The sequence below is a fragment of the Vombatus ursinus genome, unplaced genomic scaffold, assembly GCF_900497805.2.
Source record: "Vombatus ursinus unplaced genomic scaffold, bare-nosed wombat genome assembly UNPS02014825.1, whole genome shotgun sequence".
Lineage (NCBI taxonomy): Eukaryota > Metazoa > Chordata > Mammalia > Diprotodontia > Vombatidae > Vombatus > Vombatus ursinus.
In genome coordinates this window covers 9,390,364-9,413,024 of record NW_020954603.1, presented here as the reverse complement: position 1 = coordinate 9,413,024, position 22,661 = coordinate 9,390,364, and the positions used below count along the sequence as shown (strand labels likewise).

The window sequence follows — 22,661 nt, the reverse complement described above, 5'->3', positions numbered from 1 at the left end:
TCAGAGTGGGGTGTATACAGAACCAAGTTTAAAATGTTGGTATTACACTTCATTGATAACTGAAAAATCTTCACAGATGGCAGTGATGTTGGAATGAGAGAGTAACAAAAAATGAGCAGAAGTAGCCTGAGATAGTGGAGAGAGCACCAGCTCATGTATTCCCAGGGAATCTCAACAAGCCTCACTAAATCAAGAGGGTCCCTTTTCCTTTCCAAGGCCAATTTACCAACCCTGTGATCTTAATCCAAGTCCTTCCTGTCCATACTGGAAGCTTCTCGCTCAACTGTTCCTTCTTTCTCTCTCATCTTCAGTTTTTCCTTTAACTACTGGTACCTTTCCCACCATCTGTGCACTTGCCTGCATATGTCCCATTCTTAAAAAACAACCAAAACATTTGACTTGATCTTACCACCCTCTCAAGTCATTTTCATTTATCTCTTCTCCTTTTCATGGTTAAACTTCCAAAAAGCTTTTTCTACACTCACCATTTTCTACTTCCTCAGGTCCTCATCACTTCCCAATCCATCTCAACCTAGCTACTATCCCACCACTCTACCAAAACACCACCACAGAAACTACCTTCTCCAAAGTCACCAACAATTTCTTAACTGCTAATTCCAAAGGCCTTTTTCTCTCAGTCCTCATTTTACTAGATGTCTATTGACTATTCACTTCACCAAACTATTCTCTCCTCCCAAGCTTTCATGATACTTTTAACTTGGTTCTCCTACCTTTCTGGCTTTCTCTGCATTCTCTTTTGCTGGATCATCATTCATCTCTCACCCCTGAGTTTTGGCACGCATTGAAGCTCTTTCTGAGCCCCTTCCACTCTCCTTTCTTCCTCTCTGTTCTCCTAAATATAGTATACTTTCTTTACTTGACCCAGATACATGCCCACTTATTGCTCAACAGCTAACCAAAACTATTTCTTTACCACATGGTTATCAGGCCAGAAAAACAGTCATGACTTTTATGATGAATAACCATTTTTACTGTTACTCATTACCATGAGTAATGTTTCTTTTTTGGTCCAGACCTGTGATTTCATCATTATAGGAAAATCCTGGAAACTGTCCTTCTTACTGATCAATATTAATCTGGAGTTAGCATCTCAGAGAGCTGCCTGGGGCACTGAGAGGTTTGGTTATTTGTCCCTGGTTTCACTGAGAGGGTGTATCAGAAGCAAGACTTAAGCCCCGGTCTTTCTGACTCCGAGGTTGGTGTTCTATCAGCTCTTCCATGCTTCCTCTAATGAGTAATAATTAGGGTGATGATGATCACAAAATGCTAGAGCTGTAAGAGACTTTAAAGATCATCATGTGCAACTTCATTAATTTACAGGTGAAGAAAGCAAATCTCGGAGGGGCGACGTGACTTGTCGCCAGTCAGTGGTAGAATTAGGTCTTAAACCTAGATCTTTGAAGTGCAGTGCTTTTTTTTTTTTTTAATTATGTGTTTCTGCCTCTGTAAAACACAAATGGTAGGCATTTTGTTACCTTGTTCTGCACTAGATTTTTTTCCTACACTATGCCATCTCCTTTATTGAATGTATTTACCTATGTTCACTCACTTTATTTTTTTTTTGCATTCATTTTTTTGGTCTAAGAACACTCCATAATCAGTTCTTAAGCTTGAAAGAATGTATAACTTTATATCCCTAAATTGAAGGTCTAAGTAAAACCTGTAGAATACCATTAAACTACACTTAGCTAAGCTAAGTTTAAGGTAAACTTAGCCAAGGGAGGAAAAAGTATTATATGTTTTATTACAGATTGAAGTGCATTTTAGTATCTTATTTTTATATAACCTTCAGAATAACTTTGGAAAATCTACCAGCCTTACAAAATTTTAATCCATTTATCCATTCCATGACGAGTCAGGCTAAGAAGAACTCTAAAATAAGTGAAGGTACCCAACTGCCTCCCATTTCTGTATTTATTTTCCCCTCGTCTTTCATCCTTCAGAACTTATTTTTTTATTTGACTTGTGATTTAGGAAACTCTTAAGGAGAAATTCCTTCTTACCAATACAGATCAATACCTACTCTGCAACTTCTCCTCTTAGAAAGTTGCCTGAGGTGTGAAGTCAGGTAACTTGCCCCTCAGGGCCATACCACCAGTGTTATGTGTCAAAGGCAGTACTTCCTGACTCCACGCCAGTTCTCTATTTACTGCACCATTTCATTCTACAACATAAGGAACTCAATTTGTTATTCTTCCTCCTTAGTAGTATTTGTATTGTATAAGAGGACTGCCAAAAATGGGTAGTTCTTAACTCAAAGGAAACGTTTCTCTTTAGTGGAAAAATTCAGGCACAATTGAAGGAGAGGTTTTAAGCAAGGACCTTCCCTTATATTACACCTGCTTAAAAATGTCTCCCTGATCCATGCAAGCAGCTTTGACCTTTATTCTTCAGTTATATACCATACCATAGTGTCCTGCAGTAGATAAGCAGATAGCTTTTTAAAAAAAATTTTAATTAGATATTTATTGATCTTTTCTTTTTATATTGTCTCTATTTCCCCCTGCATACTTCCCTTCTCCCCTTTGTTATAAAATCTCTCCTTTGTAACAAAGAACAAAAGAAAAAAAATGAAAGAAAAAAATTTCAGTAAAACCAATCAGCACATTGAAAAAAATCTAATATATATGCCCATGGACTCCCAACTCTGAAAAGGAGATAAGGGAAGTATATTCTCATATCTCTTCTTTGAAGTCAGACTTTGTCTTTTTAATTTTGCAAATTCAGTTTTTATTGTTTTGCAGTGGTTATTTTTCTTTTATATTGTTGTAGTTATTATATGCTGTCTTCCTGGTTCTGCTTACTTCACTCTGCATCAGTTTGTGTAGATCTTTCCATGTTTCTCTGTATTAATCACATTCATCATTTCTTACAGTATAGTAATATTCCATTACATTCGTGTATCAAAATTTGCTTAATCATGCCCCAGTCAATGGACATCTTTGTTTCAGTCAGTTGACAAACATTTCTTAAGTGTGTGCCAGGCACTGTGCTAAACACTAAGGGTACAAAGAAAGGCAAAAGATGTTCCCTGCTCTCAAGAGCTCAAAGTCTAGTAGGGGAGAAAATATGCAAACAAATACATATGGACAAGTTGTATAGAGGATACATTGCAAATAATCAGAGGGAAGGCACTAAAATTAAGGGAGATTGGGACAGGCTTTCTGTAGAAGGTGGGATTTTAGCTGGGACTTGAAGGAAGCCAGGAGATGGAAATAAGGAGGGTGAACATTTCAGTCTTGGAGCACAAGCAGTGACAATGCTTAGAGCTGAGAGATGGAGCATCTTGTTCATCTAATAGCAATCAGGCCAATGTTACTGGGTTGAAGAATATATGATGCAGTATAAGGTGTAAGAAAACTGAAATGGTTGGAGAATAGCAGGTTATGCAGGGCTTTGAATGCCAGAGGATTTTATATTGGAAGTACTGAAGTAAATATTTTGGTATATATGGAGCCTTTTGTCATTGACCTTTTTTGTTTGTTTGTTTGTTTTTGTGAGGCAGTTGGGGTTAAGTGACTTGCCCAGGGTCACACAGGTAGGAAGTATTATGTGTCTGAAGCTGGATTTGAACTCAAGTCCTCCTGACACCAGGGCCAGTTTTCTATTCACTGCGGCACCTATCTGTACCTCACTGCGCCACCTAGCTGCCCTGTGTTATTGACCTTCTTGAACTATATGCCTAGCCAGTGGGATTTCTGGGTAAAATTTAGTCCCTTTATTTGCATAATTCTACATTGCTTTACAGAATGATTATACCAATTCATAGCTTCTCTAATAGCACATTAGTACAGATTTTTCGACATATCCTCCCAACATTGGCTATTCCTATCATTTGCCATCTTTACCAGTTTGCTAGATGTGAGCTGAAACTTCAGAGTTGTTTTGATTTGCATTTCTTTTGTTATTAATGATTTGGAACATTCTTTCATATAGTTTTTATTGGTTAAAAATTTTCTGAGAACTGTTAATTTATATCCTTTGACTGCTTATCTATTGGGGAATGGTGAATATGCATTTCTTATGTAATATTTTAACCTGGACTAAAAATAATGTGAAATAAATTTTTATTCATTCCTGTGATTTAGATGTCCTTAAAAAAGTAGAATTCATGTTATAAGTAGTCCATAATTATAACATGAATTTTCCTCATCTTTGTCTTCTTTGAAAGACTCAATATTGAGTATATGCTAGTTTAAAATAGAAAGATTGCTATATGTCAAGGAGCTAAAAATGCTGCATGTTCTTTTACATCACTGTTTTCTCTTCTTTCCAGCAAAGTAGATCCACTTCAGACTCTAGTGATATAAAAAACAGATCTTGGAGAGGAAAAGACAAGAAAGTCTCCTGTAGTTACCCCTCCACTGATCAAGAGAAAATGAAATCTGATGGGCTAGGAGCTTCTGGACATGCATCCAGTATAAATAGAAATACTGTGAATAAATCTTCAAAACATGATGATTTAAAGGGAAGGGACAATAAAAAAGCAGTGTCTAAGATTACAAAAGATATTAAGACTGGGGAAAAGATTGCTTCTGGAAAGCCTAGAGCTGTTATAAAGTCTAAAATAGAAAGTAATGATAACACTAAGACCGATATGTTTGCTCAACAAGATACTGAGCGTTCTTCCTCCTCCTCAAGTGGACAGAAAAACTCAGTAAGTGGAAAAGGAGTAAAAACCCAGGAAGGAAAAGGGGCAGGAGCTCGGCCAAAAACCCTCACTGGAAGCTCCAGCACACCAGCTAAAGCAAAGCCTCTGAAGAAAACCACTGGGAAGGGTGCTTCCTGCTCAGGCCCTACAGGCACTCTCAGCAAGTCTGCCAGTTCCAGTGTGGAATTACAAAGTCCCAGCGAGTGCCTGGATGAACCAAAGGAGGGTGGATCTCTAAAGGAAGAGAAGCCTTCTGATAGTAAACCATCTCCTTGTAATTCTCCTCAAGGAAGCCGAACAATAAGAAGCAACTTGGAGACTTCCAAAGGTTCTGCTGCAGGTGGGGGGAAGGCTTCCTTCATTGTTTAATAGTTTCTGCTGAAATTCCTAGAAAAAGTGAACCTGAATGATCTTTATTTGGTTTTAAGGGCTATGGGGGAAAAAAAAAAGCCCGTTAAGCCAAGAGTCTGGAGATCTGGGCTCTAATTCTAACTCACTAATCAGAGTCTGATTTTGTTCAAGTCCCCTAATTTCTCTAGAACTTTCGTTACTTCATCTGTAAAACGGAGTGGGTTGAACTTGAAAGTCTTTCAGCTCTAACTCTATGTCCTGTGATCCTAAATTTTGTTTAGAACTAAGGCCAGTTAATTTGGTCAATATATAATTGCTGTACATTTAACACATTCTATTCCGTAACTCAAATTTGCTTAATTTATAGCAGTGAAATCCCGGCCTGTTTCAAGGAATGCTGAGGGAGCTTCCAATAAAAAAAGGGTTAATGAACATGAGACTCACATAAGTAATAGGTAGGTCTTCATTCATACTTGATGTAAGCATGTTGGTTTTTTATTTTCCTCTAAAAGTTAATCATAGTCTGACTACTTTCTGTATCAGTGATTTTTTATCTTTTTTGTGTTACGGACCTCCCACATAACACCACCCCCTCATCAGTCTGGTGAAGCCTATGAACCCTGAACCCCTTCTGGGAATAATGTTTTTAAATGCATAAAGAAAAAAAAATAAGAGTGCTCAGGAAACCAATCATTTTGTAACACAGTTATCAAACATTTTTAAAAATAAGTTTACAGGGGACAGCTGGGTATCACAGTGGATAGAGCACCGGCCCTGAAGTTAGGAGGACCTGAGTTCAAATCCGGCCTCAGACCAAACACTTAACATGTGTGACCCTGGGCAAGTCACTTAACCCCAATTGCCTAAAAAAACAAAACAAACAAACAAAAAAAAAGTTTACAGACCCCAGGTTAAGAACCCTGTTTAGATATTGTCCACAATTTGCATTTTTTATAGAAAGACAATACTTAGAAGAAGTGGCAGTTTGGTAGGGAAAAGGTGTATTTAAGTTGTGGTACTTAGAATTGATCGCTTCATCTTCATTCTAAAACTGACAGTATATGAGACTTTGGATTTTTCATTTGCTTTTCAGAAAGGAAGTAAACTGTAGGTTGAAAGTTTTTATAATTTATTGATAAAAATACATTTTATGTATATATTTATTTTGGAGTTCACATTTTGGGTTTTAAATTTGATACGTGTTTTCTTTTCTCCTTTTTTTTCTTATCAGTACAACCAAGAAGGTTATTGGTAAGGAGTCTAGTGATCAGATCTCCCAAACAGTTTTGAAGAAGAGAGGACACAGTAGTTCTGCAGGCTTGCAACGAGCAAAGAGTGCCCCATCTGGTCTTACTAAAACCCAAGGTAAAGTGGAAAGCCTCTGAAAATGAACTGTTGTATTGCTCTGACTGCTCAACTGCAGTTTGGAACTTGAGTAGCATGCAGCCAAAGTACATAGAAAACTTGCTTTTCTCCATTGAATTAACATACTCTTTCTTATTTACCCATTATTTGTAGACCCAGAATATATAAGGGCACTCATACCTTGTACTTCTTACCACAGTGTTTGCATTTAGATGGAGGACAGGAGGAGGGTTGAGTTTCTTTTTTTTCTTATTTCCTTTTTTGGTCTTATTTTTTTATAAATGAGATGAAATAATAGTGAAAAATCTCCAACTTACTTTGCATTCAGGTTCTTCTTGTTTTCTGCTCATGTATTGTTTGTGAAAGTTTCATTGATACCTAAAGGAATTCTTTCCGCAAAATGAATGCCTAAATTAGTGGTGTAACTAAGGAATCTGTAGTGTACAGGAGAGAATTTCTCCTGAATCTGCAGTGTGTGCCAATTTGCAATTCTCTGTTTTAGAAAAGTGACTAAAGTATGAATCAGATGCAGCATCTAATTTTTAAAGAATTATTCTTTTAGGATTAAACATTTATGTAGATGAGAGCAACTTATAAAGTCCAGAGTATATGAATTTGAATTAAATTATAATAGAGATGGAAATTGTCATTTGGGTCATGATAATAGCTTAAAATTAAATTAAACATTTAAAATGTTAAACTAACTCTTTGAAGAACTTAAATGTCCAAATTTAAGTTTGTTGAAATTAAGGGAAGAGGGGATTGTAACTTGAATTTTTAATGAGTTTCCTAAATTTAATTTATCCCACCCTCACCATTTTTCCATTAATACATTGTCTTAATGTATTAATGAACCTGATGAGAGCTACCTTAGAGTTGGGAATTAGCTTCCGAGAGCAAAGTAGTTGCTATTTTTTCAACAGGTGAATAAAGTGAAGTAAGCTTGTCTTCCATAAGTTCACAAAAGACCCACCCCCAATATGAGTCAAAGAATCAGGTATACATTATAACATATAAAATCTTAAATGGAGGGAGATAGATCCTATTCTCATACTTTTCTCTGAGGACTAGGTTTTTTTCTGGTTATTTGATGGAAAAGAAAAATGTGATTTTTAGGGGAGTAAAATCCTGTTATCTCTTATTTAGCATCAGTCAGTTCTACTTTTGTTCAATCTAGTTATGTGAAGTAATTTAAGATTAAATGTTGTGTTTTATTCTTTGTTTGAAAGGTGCTGTATTTTTAAACTTTTTTTTTGCTAGGATCCCAAGGAGATTCACCAAATTCATTAAAATCTACAGCTTCTCTAAAACATTCTGAAGAAAATGTGACACAGTTAAATCGTTCTACACCAATAGTTAAGAAAAAAACTACAAAGCAAGGACATGCATCTTTGGCAAAAACCAATGTGAAAACAACGATGGCCAAAACTCAAGTGCCCTCAAAGAAAGGTGAAACTGTCAACAGTAAAGACCAGAAACAGAAAACCATTTCTGGGCAGTCTACAGTCAAGTGTCAGTCTTCCCAGAGACCTTCAAGAAGTGAATCACCTATGACCCCAAAGAACATACATAACGATGGACCAAAAAATTGGGGCCAGAAAATCGAACCTGTTGGATTCCAAGCGAATGATAGTAACAAAACCAAACAAAAACAACATAGGCTACCAATTAATCCTGTGTTGGAGACTAATGGTGTAGAAGCATGTCCATCATCAAGTCTACCTGATCCACAAAAGCCATTAAATTATGAAGAAAATGATAAATCTACTCTGGAATCTGAATTGTCACTTCCTCCTATGAGCATTGAGATTGTTCCTAAATTAAATGAAGTAGTAAAAAATGAAGTAAAATCCAGACAGATTTCTAAGGATAAAAATGACACAAAATGTCCTGGTGATGGAGAAGCAGATAATTATGATGTGCCAAGGCATAGTACTGATGGGAGTGGTGATGCAGAGTCAATGTTTTATAGCAGCGCTAATCTAAAATCCATGACTTCAAGTCCAAATCCAGCCCAGCAGTGTGAAATCATTTGTAACTTTGTGGATAAAAAACATTTAGACTCAGCAAATGGAAAGCACTTGTCATCAGGGAGGGATAGCCATCTGGGACAAAAGGATACAAATATATCTGATATTAAAAGTGGGAAAAGTACTTCAGTTAGCCTTTCCGAAAGGATAAATACTACTTTTAATCCTGTACAAGATGAAAGAAAATCTAATATTTTTGAGGAAGAGCTGACCGTTACTAGTCAGTTGCCTGATGAATATTCCATGAAAGAAGATGAGCATGTTGCAAACAAATCAGATGTCTCTGACAAATGTTTTTTGAGTCAAGCACCAGAAAGAAATTCTCCTAAAGATGTGAACTCAACAGAAACACCAGAGAGCCATGAAAATCTGGAAACTCCTTTTGTGGGTCATTGGAATTTGAATACAGGTATTATACACCAGAGGGAGAGTCCTGAATCTGATACTGGTAGTGCAACCACCTCATCTGATGACATAAAGCCTAGATCAGAAGATTATGATGCTGGAGGGTCTCAGGATGATGATGGGTCAAATGAAAGAGGGATTTCTAAATGTAGCACTATGTTATGTCATGATTTTCTTGGGAGAAGTAGCAGTGATACCAGCACTCCTGAGGAATTGAAAATATATGATAGTAGTTTAAGGATAGAAGTAAAAGTGAAAAAGCAAAGTAACTCTGATATTTCCCAAGTTAATTCAACAAGTGAGGATGAAATTCCTAGGAAAAGGCCTGAAAGTTTGTCTCAACAAGGGATGGTAGTAGACCGTCCTCAGGAGAAAGAACATCTTCCACGAGGAGGTGTTCCATTTACTCAGGAAACAGACCAGGTTTCTTCCTCAGCAGATGAAACAGAAGATGAAAGATCTGAAGCTGAAAATGTTGCAGAAAAATTTCCTTTGTCTGACCCAGCTCCTCAGCAGTTCCAAGGAATTGTCAATTTGGCTTTTGAAGATGCAGCTGACAATGAAAGCCGAGAATTTCCTGCAACCAAAAATTTTAAAAGGTCAGTTCTACTTTCCGTGGATGAATGTGAGGAATTGGGATCTGACGATGGGGAAATTCACACCCCCCTTCACCGCTCCATCAATTCTCTGACTCCTGAGGTTTTTGATAGTCTTTCTCATGAACATCATGGAAAAACCTCATATTCCAGATACTCATTAGAAATTGAAGATAGTTTTTTAGAGTGCAAACAACATGAAAAAAGTGACAAATTAGAAAAAAATGGGAGCCCCATCTTGGATCCTAGTGGATTTGAGTCTGCAGGAAGAGATAAACAGGGTACTTCAGCTACAGGAAAAAATCATGCAGTGGATGTGCTGGGCAAAGCAGACGGGCCTTGTCTCCCAGAAGACACAAGTGTAAGTGTTAGGAGTGAAGAGGACAGTGAAGCACAGCAGTGCAGCAAACTTTATGATGGTGAAATAAAATCTCAAGAAAGACCCTGTCATTTGGCACTTCATCAAAGAGAGCCCGATTCAGACACACCAAAGACCAACAACTCTGCCTGGTCTGTTGACTCCCGTTGGAACCAGGTTCTGACTCAGGAAGGTCAAGTGAGAGAAATCTGCCATGCATCTACTGAAAATGCTAGTACTGCTCTTGCTGCAGGTAATGTACAGAAATAGAAACACTAAATCCTTCAGGAAACTTAAATTAACGGTCAGATTTTAAAGTTGTCTGGCGTTGTGGCCTCCATTTTAGCAAGGTAGAATAATTGCTTGCCAACTAACTCAAATTTAAATGAAACTTAAAGTTCTTTTAAATCTGAACCAACTAGTTTGTTTCTTTACTGCTTCTCTGGAATATTAATGAAAAATAATTTACTCTTTAGTAAAAATTTTTGATAGTTATTAGAGCCATTCTATTAAGAGATTTTATGCGAAGGAATAAGAACTCAATTTCCTGTAATATATTTATTTTCTGTCTAATTTAAGAGGCATTATTGATTATCAGTAGAAATTTTGGTATACATCAAGTGTGCTTATTGAACTATGCCAATGTATATCTAAGAGGGATGTGCAATAACTATAGTAACAATGTAACGAGAGCATTGACCTATTTTAACAACTATATCCATTATTGTAGCAATTTATATAAATTTTACAGAGATTAAGACTTTCAGGATCGCTGATTCTATTCTAAAATTTTCCAATAAAAAATAAATTTCCTAAAAGAGATTATATTTAGAAGCAATGACCACGTATGAAAGAGCTTTGGCTTGTTTCATATGGTTTGATAAGTTCTTGTCTAGTTGTTTTTTTGCCTTTGTCTTCATTATTATAGTAATTCAAAGTAGTGACCCATGTTTAAAATATGCAATAGCTACCTACTAGCTGTTGTGTATTAAGAACGAATGAAATGCTGACCAGCACGTTCAGCAAAACCATAACAAGTGATCAGGTGATCTCCAGGTTGGACTTTTTTGTTTGTTTGTTTGTTTGTCCTTGCCTGCAGCTTCTCTTGCATGTGCAATAGATGAATAAGCCTTGGGATGGAATGCTTTTGTTTCTCCTCTTTGAAACTGATTTACCTTAAAAGTCACCATTAAATTACCATGTCTTTTTTTTCTCTTTACGTTGTTATTGTAGAGAATTAGATGCCTGTGTGCATTCTGTGTCTGTGTTTATATGATTTATGTTATTTTCTGTATCAGAAGTTTTCTAATTACAGTATGGAGACTTATTGTGAATTACCAATGGTGATTTTGCCGCTTAAACTTCACATATAAACAACATCCTTCGTTTTTGTTTTTGTTTTTACATTAAAAATGCTTCAAAATTTTGTCAATTTTGTATAAACTTTTTTTTGTTCTATTACTTTGTTGGATTGTCACTGGTAGGTCGAGTTAATATTGCTCTACAAAACCCTGAGGGGGCAACCAGCATGTGCAGTCTTTACATTGTGTAGTCTTATGAATTATTTCAGGAGACATAGATGATTGTGACACATTGGCACAAACCTGCATGTATGAACATCGGCCTCCAAAAACCCTTTCTCCAATCTGCGAGATGGATGTTGTAGAAGCTTTTGAGCAGAAAACGGATTCAGAAACACATTTCGCAGGCATGGATTACGAAGATGACCGACACTTTGCAGAGCAGGATTGGACTCTTCTAAAGCAGCTGCTGTCTGGGCAGGATTCAGACCTCAATCTCAGAGACTCGGTTCCTGAAGACCTCAATTTAGCACGGTGTCTGATCAATCAGACATTGCTTCTGGCACGAGATGGCTCACAACCTCAGGGTAAAGCGCATGTGGACACTTTGAGTGGATGGAGGGAGCTCACATCTCCACTTGGTGACTCTTCAGCAAGCCTCACTGTGACAAGTTTTTCTTCTGAAGATTGTTCTTCTCCCCAAGGAGAATGGACAATTCTTGAACTGGAAACGCAACACTAAAGAGGTCAAAAACTTTGGAAAATTTTGAACTTCTTTACCCCTTTTTCTTTATGCTTCTATCCATATGATAACTGCATTGGGCCAAAGGCAGACAGCCCTGGGCGTGGAGGGGCTTTCCTATCTTTTCAGTTTACCGAAGTAAATGTAGTTCATTAGTCAATGAGATATAATCACAAGTGGGGAAAAAGTTCAAGGCTTCAACAAACTTTTTTCTAAATATCTTGAGCATGTTGCTATAGTTCTTTGAGAAATGAGAAGACTTGAAGGAAAATTCTTGTTTCATTTTTCCTTTCCCAACTGGTCATTGGTTCACTTGTCCTTTAATCCTCAAGATGGGAATGCACAATAAGTAGAGCCATCCCATTTCTTCTTGCTCTGCACATGGTAACATGGTAATTTGCAACAATAAAATACTCACTGTGCTTGTGTCAGTTTATCTGTACCTCATCCATGCTTAGAACATTCAAACTGTGAAAAGCTGAGTGCCAGCCTAGGGTGACGTTGAGTTAAGGTCAATGCTGAACATCAGGAAAGCCTTACCCTAGTTTTCCTAACAATTTATATTGAAGAAGTAATGACAGTAACTCACCTAAGACCACTACCACTTTCTGTTAGATGAGGCAAGTGGTAAATAATGTAAATCAGGATTGAGGTGGGAAAGCAGGTATTTAAAATCCCCTTGCCTTACTTCCCCTGCTTAGGAAGAATGAGGAATTCCATCTTCCTTATCTAAACACATGTTCAGTTCCTTCCCTGTTTACTTCATGAGAGAAATCTCTTGGGACAGTGTATTTGGGATGGATGTCGACCGCAGGGTAAGTGAGGGGAGATTTCTGGGGGCTCTTTGGAGTTTGGTTTCCATTTCAAAAGTCATTCTTGGCTTGGTGAATGTTTTCTTTGTGTGGCTCTAGTTCCTAGTTCCTTTTTTTCTGCATCTGATTACTATTCCCTATTAGGGTTGAAGATGAAACTTTATTCTGTACTCTAAGTATTTGAATAAGTATTTGAACAACTAGATGTGACTCACCCTTAGATTGACACAAAATATAACTAAATGTATTAGATTGGCTCTAATACCCTACCCCCTCAATTTAGCAAACCGCAACCTAACCACTATGGAGAAGTTTACATCTTGGATCTCCTCATTGCTTGAAATAGCTTGGCCTTCAAGATTTGAGCTCTGAAATTTTGTGAAGTTACAAAACCATGAAGATTGGCTCGCTGCATGTTCAGTTAGGTAACAAACTGAGCCCTCACTGATACACAGCAATACTTGTATATATCTCTGTCTAACTACCTATTGCAGTCTCTTCAATGGCTGTTCTGAGCCTCTCTTTACTGTCCCAGCTCCATCCCTAATTTTCTCTCTCTCAACAGATGCTCTTACTTCCTACTCTATTGAAAGACTGCCATCTCGCCCATTGTCTGTGCTTTCATTCCTCTCCTTTAGCCCTCCCAAGGCAAACCCCTCTATTTGTACCCTTAATCCCATCCCCTTCTATCTCCCAGACCTTGTTGCATTGATCGTTTCAACACTCTGTCATCTTCGTTCTCTCCTACTCTGTTTACTCCTTTCCCTCAACCTATAATTGTGCTCAGTTCCTTCTTGTACTAAAAAGATGTTTATCTTGACCTTGCCATCCATCCTTTCCATTATCCTATATCTTTGCTCCCTTTCACTGACAAACTAATTGGAAGAGTAGGTCCCCTTGCTTCTTCTCTTTCCTCACTAAACACTCCTCAACTCCCTGTAGTATATGATCCCATAGATCTCTGGATTGCCTAATCCAATAGCCATTTCTCAGTTATTTTCCTCAAATTTTGGACAGGATTTGACACTGTTGACCAATATCCCTCATTCTTGATAACATTCTCTCTTCGCTTCCATAACACTCCTCTCTCCTGATTCTCCTTTTAACTCCCTACCTTCTCAGTCTTCTTCCCTGATTCATTTTTCTTTTCCTGTCCTCTGAGTGGGATTGCCCCTCGAGCCTTTTATCCTTAGCCCACTTCTCTCTCTACACTACCTTCCTTGGAGATCTTACCCATTCCCAAGGTTTCTGTTATCTCCTCTATGGAGATGACCCAGAATCGGTATCTAGCCCCAGCCTATCTCCTGAGCTTAAGTTTCACATTTCCCATGCCTACTGGGTATCTTCCCTAAATGTTTTTGGCACCTCAAGTCAACATAATTAAAACTGAACTCATTATCTTGGTTTTTCTGTTTCAGCCACTTCCAGGCTTCTTATTTCTGTCCTGAGATTATACAGGTGACGCTAGAAGAGAGCTCAGCAATCATGTGGTGTTAAGAGCACTGCCGTCTTTCCAGGCTCCGCTTTGACTTGCTCCCGGCCTCATCTGAGTCTTCCTGACTTCCTTTTCTCTCACTTCTGCATCTTCCCTCCATTCACTTTTCACCCACGTCTACCGTAATTGCTTCATAAGTGGTCTCCTTGCTTCCAGGCAATGCCCTCTACCCACTGTTCTTCACATCGTAGATAGATTATAAGGCACAGGCCCAGCTGTGTCATCTGTGCAAAAATCTGCTCCTTATTGCCCATTACAGAATAAAAAACAAACTTCCATCCTGGCATTTAGCCCTTCTGCAGTCTAACTCCAGTCTCAATTCTGTTCTTATGTCATACTGCTCCTCTTCAGAAACTTTACATTCCAAGCAAACTAAGCTATTAGCTATTCGATGATTTTTTGGCCTACGCTTTTCTACCTCCTTGCTTTTGTACAGACAGATGTGTTCCTGGAACACACTTCTTCCCCATCTGTATTGAAGGCCCAACTTAGGTAGCACCTCTTCCATGAAGCCTTCCTTAATTCCCCCAGACAAAAGTGGTCTTTCCTTCCTCAGATTTTCTTACAACCCTTTCTCTGTATCATACTTGTGTATTTATCTTATTCCCACTATTAGATTGTAAATTAAGTACAGAGACTGTTATTTTTCATCTTTGCATTCCCAGTATTTAGTAAATCACTTTTGTACATAGTAGGTACTTAATAGTTACATATTAAATTGAGTTTATACTCATGTTGAGGGTGGGGGAGGAGAGCATAGGGCGATAAGGAAATACGTTCCCTGCATTTGGAAGCAAGACTTGTCTTAAAGAATCTATAGTTTGTCAGTTTGCGGCTAATTGCAGTAAATATAATAACCATGAATACTTAATTTTGTGTGATTAGAAAACCATGACAATTATGTTGGAATTATTAGTGACCTAGATGCCTTTTAGATATTTCAGTGGATCTATGGATTATCAGTTTTGAATACTCTTTCCATTGATACTGATTGTAACATCCTTATGTGAGATTTTAATACAGTGTGTTTCAGGAATTTCTTCATATGTGTTCTACCTAATGTACTAAAGAACTCCTAATTCTTTTAATATTTGTGGATACTTGTGGAACACTCAGACTTTCAGTTGTCCCTAATTTGGTGTTTGACCATCTCACTTTCTTTTCTGATCACATACATCCTCAGTGATTTTTATGTCATGTTTCACATCCAGGATATCATTGGTAATATGCAATAGTCTATTTAGGCCATGCTTCTTTCCATTGCCTTTTGGGTCACCTGCATTTTGAATCTTCTGAGATCTTTGGGTTCGTGATTCCCTGTAATACCATAATGTTACCTGGAGAACATTAATGTTAAAAATCTAGGCTTTTATAGCAAGTAGCTTGCAGTCATCGAAAGCAGTACACAGTGTTTAAATGTGGTGTTGTAGTTGAGTTGTTTTTCAGTCAGGCCCAACTCTTCGTGACCCTATTTGGAGCTTTCTTGGCAAAGATATTTTCCTTCTCCAGCTCATTTTACAGATAAGGAAACTGAGGCAAACAGTGTTAAATGGTTTGCCCAGGGTCACACAGCTAATTGTCTAAGGCCAGGTTTGAATTCAGGTCTTCCTGTCTCCATACCAGGCACACTCTCCACTGTGCCACCTAGTTGCCACTTAAATGTAATCCAACCCAATCTTCTACTTAATTTTGGTCATCTGTATCACTTGCAAATGGTATAAAAACTGTTGTATTAACTTTGGTTGAATGAGCTGCCCATCCAGATATATGTTGTAATCTGTATCATATTTATGTTTTTATAATTAGTCTGATCTTTTGAAAGAGCGTGGATTTTGTTGAGAAGTTTTATAGCCTTCTAAGGCTCAATGAAATTAGTACATGTCACTTGCAAATTTGGAAAACCTCATAATAGATAGGAAATCCTATTTATACTTCATTTGGAGCAGATGTTGAACAGTTATCTCCACAGTTGCATCTGTCAGAGAGTCTGGTCAGATTTTAACTGGGAAATCTTGTTTTTAAAGAGCCTTCAAGGGAACATTTTGTTCCCAAGTTGAAGTTAATAAAAAACAGGGATCTTTTACCCTCTATTACTCTTAATGAGTTGTGTGATGGCAAAGATATTGGGAAAATAATCCTCAAAGCTTCCATGTCGTAATTTTCATCAGAAATGCCATAAATGTATTGGTAGGCTTTTCGCATATAGATTATACAGAGAGAGATGAGAAAGTAGGTAGGTAGCTGCTGATACCTTTTTTGGTTTAAAAAATGTGTCATCTGTGATCTTTTACTTTCTTTTGCAACCTTCTCTTAGTGATACATTGAAAATTGATCCCCAAAATATATTACCTCCAAGATAGATTTCTACTATATATATTTGGTCAGATTTAGTAGCTTTTCCTGACTTAATCTTCTTAAGTACCATTGCTACTTTATTTTTTTATTTTAAAATTAATTTATTTTTAGTTTTCAACATTCACTTCCATAAGTTTTTGAGTTTTAAATTTTCTCCCCCTCCCACTTTCCCCCCCTCCACATGATGGCGTACAATCTGATATAGGTTCTACGTGTACATTCTTATGAAACATTTTCATATTAGCCATGTTTTAAAGAAGAATGCTACTTTCTTAATAGAGAACATCAGTTAATAGTCTAAATCTGATATATCCAGATAATGTGTCATTTATTCTTTGTTGAGAATAGATCAATATGGAAATCTCAGCAGATCCATTCCATTTTATACTAATTTGTTGTCCTTTCAGTTTCATATATAAATAGTCTCACATCAGGTTTCCTGTAGGGTTATTTGTGCTTTTTCAGCATTTGGTGAGTAGTGCGCTGCTCATAATCATCTGTCATCTGAAGACATACTAATGTTTTGCAAATGAGCTTGTACTCTATGCCATTGTTGCCCTCAACTACCATATGAATGCACAGGAAGGAGAGTGCACGTTTCTGGCTGAGTGGTGTCTGAAACCTGTCGGTCTACTTGTGATGGGACTGTTTGACATTGGCTTAACTCAAAAAAAAAATGCTTATAGTTGGAGTTCTTTGGCCCATTTTCTATTTTTCTGGAGCTGACAGTTTGGCAGAGATGGGACAACGATCACAGACCACAGAGAGAAGGTAGAGCTGCTCATCTCTTATTTTTCTTCTGTTTTCTCTGCCAGGGAGAATGACCTTTGGACTAAAAAGGATGGGACCAAAATGGCTAACAGGTAGATTTGATAAACAAGATAAGTAGGGAGAGAATAAGAGCACATATAGCTCTGGCCCTCAGTTCGCCATCACCAGGCCAACATGAGCTTCATGATCAGGTGCTGAAAGAGCTGATGTGGTTGCTGATCCGCTCTTAATTATCTGAAAGATCATGGAGAATGAGCGAGGTATTGTAGGTTTGGAAAAAGGCAAATGTCCCACTTTTTCTAAAGAGTAAGAGAACAGAGTCTGTAGACTATAGGTAAGTGAGCTTAACTTCAGTTCCTCACAGAATTCTAGAACATTACCAAGAGAACCAGGATGATGAAGGGCTTTGAGATCGTGCCCTGAGGACTGGTTGAAAGGCTTTTTTTAGCCTGAAGAGAGAAGAGTAAGAGGTGGACAAGATAGACAGCAGGATGTAATGGACATAGTTCTGGGCTTGGCGACATGAAGACCTATGTTCAGATGCCATCTTTGACCTTTGCTAGCTGTCTGATCCTAGGAAAATAGAAACCTCAGAGCCTCAGCTTCCTCCTTCCTTTCTTCCTCTATAAGGATGATGATGCCTATAGTACCTACCTCATAGGCTTGTTGCAAGGCTTAAAATAGGTGATGTGTTTGAAGTGCTCGGCAACCAGTAAAAGGCAATTAAAATGCTGAGGAAGAGAACTGCCTTTAAGAATTTGAAGGGCTTTTGCTTGGAAGAAGGATTGGGTTTTTCCTGCTTGACACCTGAAGGCAAAACTAGGAAAAAATGAATGGAAGTTACAAAAGGCAAATTTAGGGTTGATGGTTGAGGGCAATGCTTCTAACAAGGAGAGGCCTCCAAAAATAGAATGAACTGTGTCAGGAGGCAGTGGGTCTTCTTCATTTGAGCGCTTCAGGTGAAGGAAGGCTGTGTGGCTGCTAGGTGTGTTGTTGAGACTTCTTTTCTGGCACAGGCTGATTGAAGGACTTCAGGTTTTCTTCCAGATTCTGTGGTGCTGTGTGTATTGCTTTTTCTTCCCTCCTCCTCAACAATTGTTTTTATGCTCTAAGATCTTCCTTGTTAGGGTGGCAAGGCACTTGAAAACTTCACAATCACATAAATTAGATATAACAAAAAGTAATTTCACCCTTTGCCAATAAGTAATACAAGATTTTGCTGAAATAGTGATATTTCTCGCATTCTAATTGATTTGTTTTCATGTTGACCTTACATTTGAGTGATTTGCCCAGTAGGTCATAAGTCTTCTTACCTCTCTTTTGTACTTATCATGTAATATTTTATATTATGTTTATTAATGAATGCATCCCAGCCCAGTATTAAACCATAAGCTTTATGAGAGTGATGACTATATCTTATTTACCAAACTTTGTATTTCTTTTAGCCCCTGCACAGTGTTCTACACATAGGGATGTTTCCTAAATGTTTGTTGAATAGTGATGTGGGTCATGTCTGTAGATCAGTTTGTTCAAGTGGCTTTTGATATGGCCACATTCCTACTACTTTACTGCAAGGGTGGTTCTACAACCTAATAATTGAAGATAAGTTTCAATTCTTGCTTCTAATTTTCAAATAGAAATATAAAGATAGAATATATTCCAAGAAGTATTTGGCCTATCCCTCTGTTATTTGTTTTTGTTATATTAGCCACTATCCATTGGCTGTGCCCTTGAACCAGCTCTTTAATTATCCATTTTGTAGATTGTATAAAACAAGTTTTTTACCCCAACCCAAGTGGTTACTGCTACCTAGAACACTTACGGATTTTTTTTCTTTTAGCCTTTGATACATATCTTGGGGAGGCAAATTGATTTTAATATTCCTCTAAAGAAAACAAGATTCCTAAGAAAGGAATATTTCAGTAAAAAGTAATATGTGACAGCCAAATATGAACTAAGGGAACTATTTTTGATATCTGATACTTTGAATTATTTGAATAATTGCTTTACCCACCTCTACCATATTAATGTCTATAATTGAGTAAGCAATTTTTAAAGGTGAAAATCGTATGGCCTTATGGCCCTAAATTGTCTAATTCAGCATTTAATCGACATTAACGTCAAGAAATCTTTTCTCATGACCATGCTGAATCTCTCCCTGCAACTTAAAACTAATTTTCTCTATATTATCCTTTGTGTGAAGATCAATAACAGCTAGTTATAAATTTTGTATGACTTTTTTCATTAATATAGCACAGCTTGATAGAAGCAGTCTTGGCCTTCCAGATGCAATAGTAGTCAACTGTACATTATCATTAAATGCTAAAGGTAATGTTGCACTAGTTTCAGTGATGAACTTTAACTATGTCAGCTAATGTTGTAGTAGCGTTAAGGATTCAAAAATACTTAAGATTTAAGATACTAAATTTTAATAAGTACTCATTTAATGAGCTATGTATAATTAGTATCCTAAGAAATTAAATCTCAATAGCTTTACTTTAAATTTAATTTAATGTAATGTTTGATGTAACAAAATTACAGTGTTTTCTAGAGGATTTTGGCAGAACCATTAACCAACAGTTTTGGTGCCCAGGGCAAGCAACATGCTGAGATTCATGAAGCAACACTAAAATCAACTTTGAAATTCATAATGTAAAAATAATTCAGGCAATTAAAATAAATTTAGTAGACTAAAAGGACAGAATTGTTACCATAGTTGCTGGTGGCACTTCATTTTAACTATTAGCCTTCCTAACTAGGTATTAAATTCAGTTGTTAATATCTATGCCCTTCAAATTGCATGGCCCTTGGGCAAAGCCCTGGCTAGTTTGCCATAGTTAAAACTGTGGACTTTGGGTGCAATATAGAATTGATAGAGGCAATAGAATATTATTAAGACATTAAGATGCTGTCATTTAGCCTTAAATTAGCACGCAGACTTTGTCATTCCCACCCATTGTTTTACATCTTTGCATCTCCAGCATAGTGCCTTGCATGAAAATAGGGTTTTTAAAAAGTGAATTGACTAATATCTTTATGACTTGCCTAAATATCAGATTAAGAGTACGTATAATAAAATATCAAGATTTTTCTGACAATTATGTAAGAGAGTATGAATATGTATCTCAGAGTAAGGTAGAATTTATTAAATTTTACCCTATTCATTGATTGATTGGATCCTAGGCATTTGGGTGTGCCCCACTTTTTGTGACTGCCTTAATCTTAAACTGAAACTGCTACATTTTTCTTAATTTATAATTACAAAATAATTTGTCCCTTTAAAAAAGGGACTAGCTTCCCGGTTCAATTTCCTCCATTCCCCTGATTAATTCCCCTTTTAACTACCCAGATAGATGATCATAGCTTAAATGTCAAAACATCCGTAACTGCCACCATGATTTCCAAAGCCGATTCCTCTCTCTGTCACGAGCCTTGTCTGTGCATCTCTTCGTTTGCTTCACTCTTCTTAGACCTGTTCTTTATTCTTACCGTGACCTCCAGTCCCTTCACAAACCTAACCCTGGAGTTGGCCAATTCCTCAATGTATAGTCCTCTACCCACTTTGAATTCTTTGCCCTCCCTTTATCCTGTTTTCACTCACACCTTGCCAAATCCAGGTGCTGCACCACCACTTCCGTCTGTTTTCTTCATTCCTACCTATACGTTGCTGAGTGCTCCTAGAAGAAGTTGTACAATCCTACCAACTGGGTCCACTACAAATCTGTTATCAAAGTAGGCATAGCTAAGGGAAGAACTCCCCAGTATTCCACTTTCCAATATGTTGAGGTCCAAAGAACACAGTTGATTGGGATAAATTCTCAGGACTTCATTTGCTATGAGATTTGTGTCTCAGAATCAGCAGAATAACCATTTATGAGATGAGGAGGGACTACTGAGTACTGCAAGAGTGTTGTGAGAGAGGGGCAGCTAGGTGGCACAGTGGCTAGAGCACCAGCCCTGAATTCAGGAGGACCTGAGTTCAAATGCGGCCTCAGACCAAACACTTGACACTTACTAGCTGTGTGACCCTGGGCAAGTCACTTAACCCCAGTTGCCTGGGGGAAAAAATATACTATTTGGTGACCAATGAAAAGGTGGGGACAGGGAAGGATGGTTGAAAACATGTTGAAAAATATGGTTCAAGTACAAAATTAGAGAGGTCAGAGCATAGAGATGACAGCAAAGCTTCACGCCTCTTTATCATGAATACTTTATTCAAAAAGTGTGAAGAGGCACTAGATATGTATTTATTGATATAATAATGTGATTTTTTTTGTTATTTATGTGGTTTACTAACTTTGTAGCTTTTCTAATATTGAACCATTCCTGTATTTCTGGTATAAATCCAACCTGCTCATAGGATAGAATCTTTAATACGCTTCTGTAGCCTCTTTGCTAAAATGTTATTCAATAATTCTGCACTGATCTTTTTTTTAGTAATATTGGTCTATAACAAAGGTTCCTAACCTTGTTTTTCAAAAAACATTTTGATAACTATATTTCAACATAATTGGTTCCCATTTTAATCCTATATGTTTTATTTTATGCATATGAAAACCTGGTTCTGAGAAGAGGTTCATAAACTTCACCAGACTATCTCCAAAGGGGTCCACAATACAAAAAGAAGGTGAAGAACTTTGTCTATAGTATTTTTTCCTTTGATTTATCTCTCCATGATTTAGGTATCAGGTCCATATTTGTCTCAAAGAAGGAGTTTGGTAGTATGCCTTCTTTCTCTGTTTTTTTTTTTTTTGCTAACAATTTATGTAATATTAGAGTTAATTTTTCTTTGAATGTTTAATGTAACTCAGTGGTAAATCTGTTTGGGCCTGTTTTCCCCCTTTTGGGAGTTCATTTAAAACTTATTTAATTTCTTTAGACATTAAGTATCATGACTTCCAAGTAACATTGCAAGAAATTAAACTGGGGCAGCTAAGTGGCACAGTGGATAGAGCTCTGGCCTTGGAAGTCAGGAGGACCTGAGTTCAAATCTGACCTCAGACACGTGACACTTATAAGCTGTGTGACTCTGGGCAAGTCACTTAACCCCGATTGCCTCACCAAAAAACAAAAAAAAAATTAAATTGAATACATTTTAACAGATAAATAAATGGTTATTGATGGGGGAATCATTGCCAAATAAAATTTTTACATACAGTCAGATCACTGAATTGTTGGGAAAAGTGTCAAAATCAATATACAATTAAAATTATAAAAATGAGAAGATACAACACACTGTAGAGCTAACTCCAGCCTAACACTTAAATAAGCAATTCCCCAAAGTAGAAAATGGATAAAAGAACAGATATTAACAAACTATCACAATTTCATTAGAAAATTTAACTGACATAAATTAATCTCCACAGTGAAGAAACCAAAAGAACATAAAAACCACTTCCATCAGCAAA

General features: G+C 37.2%; 1 protein-coding gene across 5 annotated transcripts in view; it reads left to right on the top strand.

Moving 5' to 3' along the window:
* The window catches only part of KIAA1107 (KIAA1107 ortholog), a 131,705-nt gene extending 119,454 nt beyond the window's left edge, over positions 1-12,251 (top strand). For all 5 annotated transcript variants that reach the window (XM_027838025.1, XM_027838029.1, XM_027838027.1 and 2 more), the window contains 5 exons: positions 4,298-5,012; positions 5,391-5,478; positions 6,255-6,388; positions 7,649-10,030; positions 11,348-12,251. In XM_027838025.1, the coding sequence (XP_027693826.1) occupies positions 4,298-5,012; positions 5,391-5,478; positions 6,255-6,388; positions 7,649-10,030; positions 11,348-11,820 (3,792 nt within the window). In that variant the 3' untranslated portion in view covers positions 11,821-12,251. The remainder of the gene's footprint in view (positions 1-4,297; positions 5,013-5,390; positions 5,479-6,254; positions 6,389-7,648; positions 10,031-11,347) is intronic.
* Positions 12,252-22,661: the final 10,410 nt, after the last annotated feature.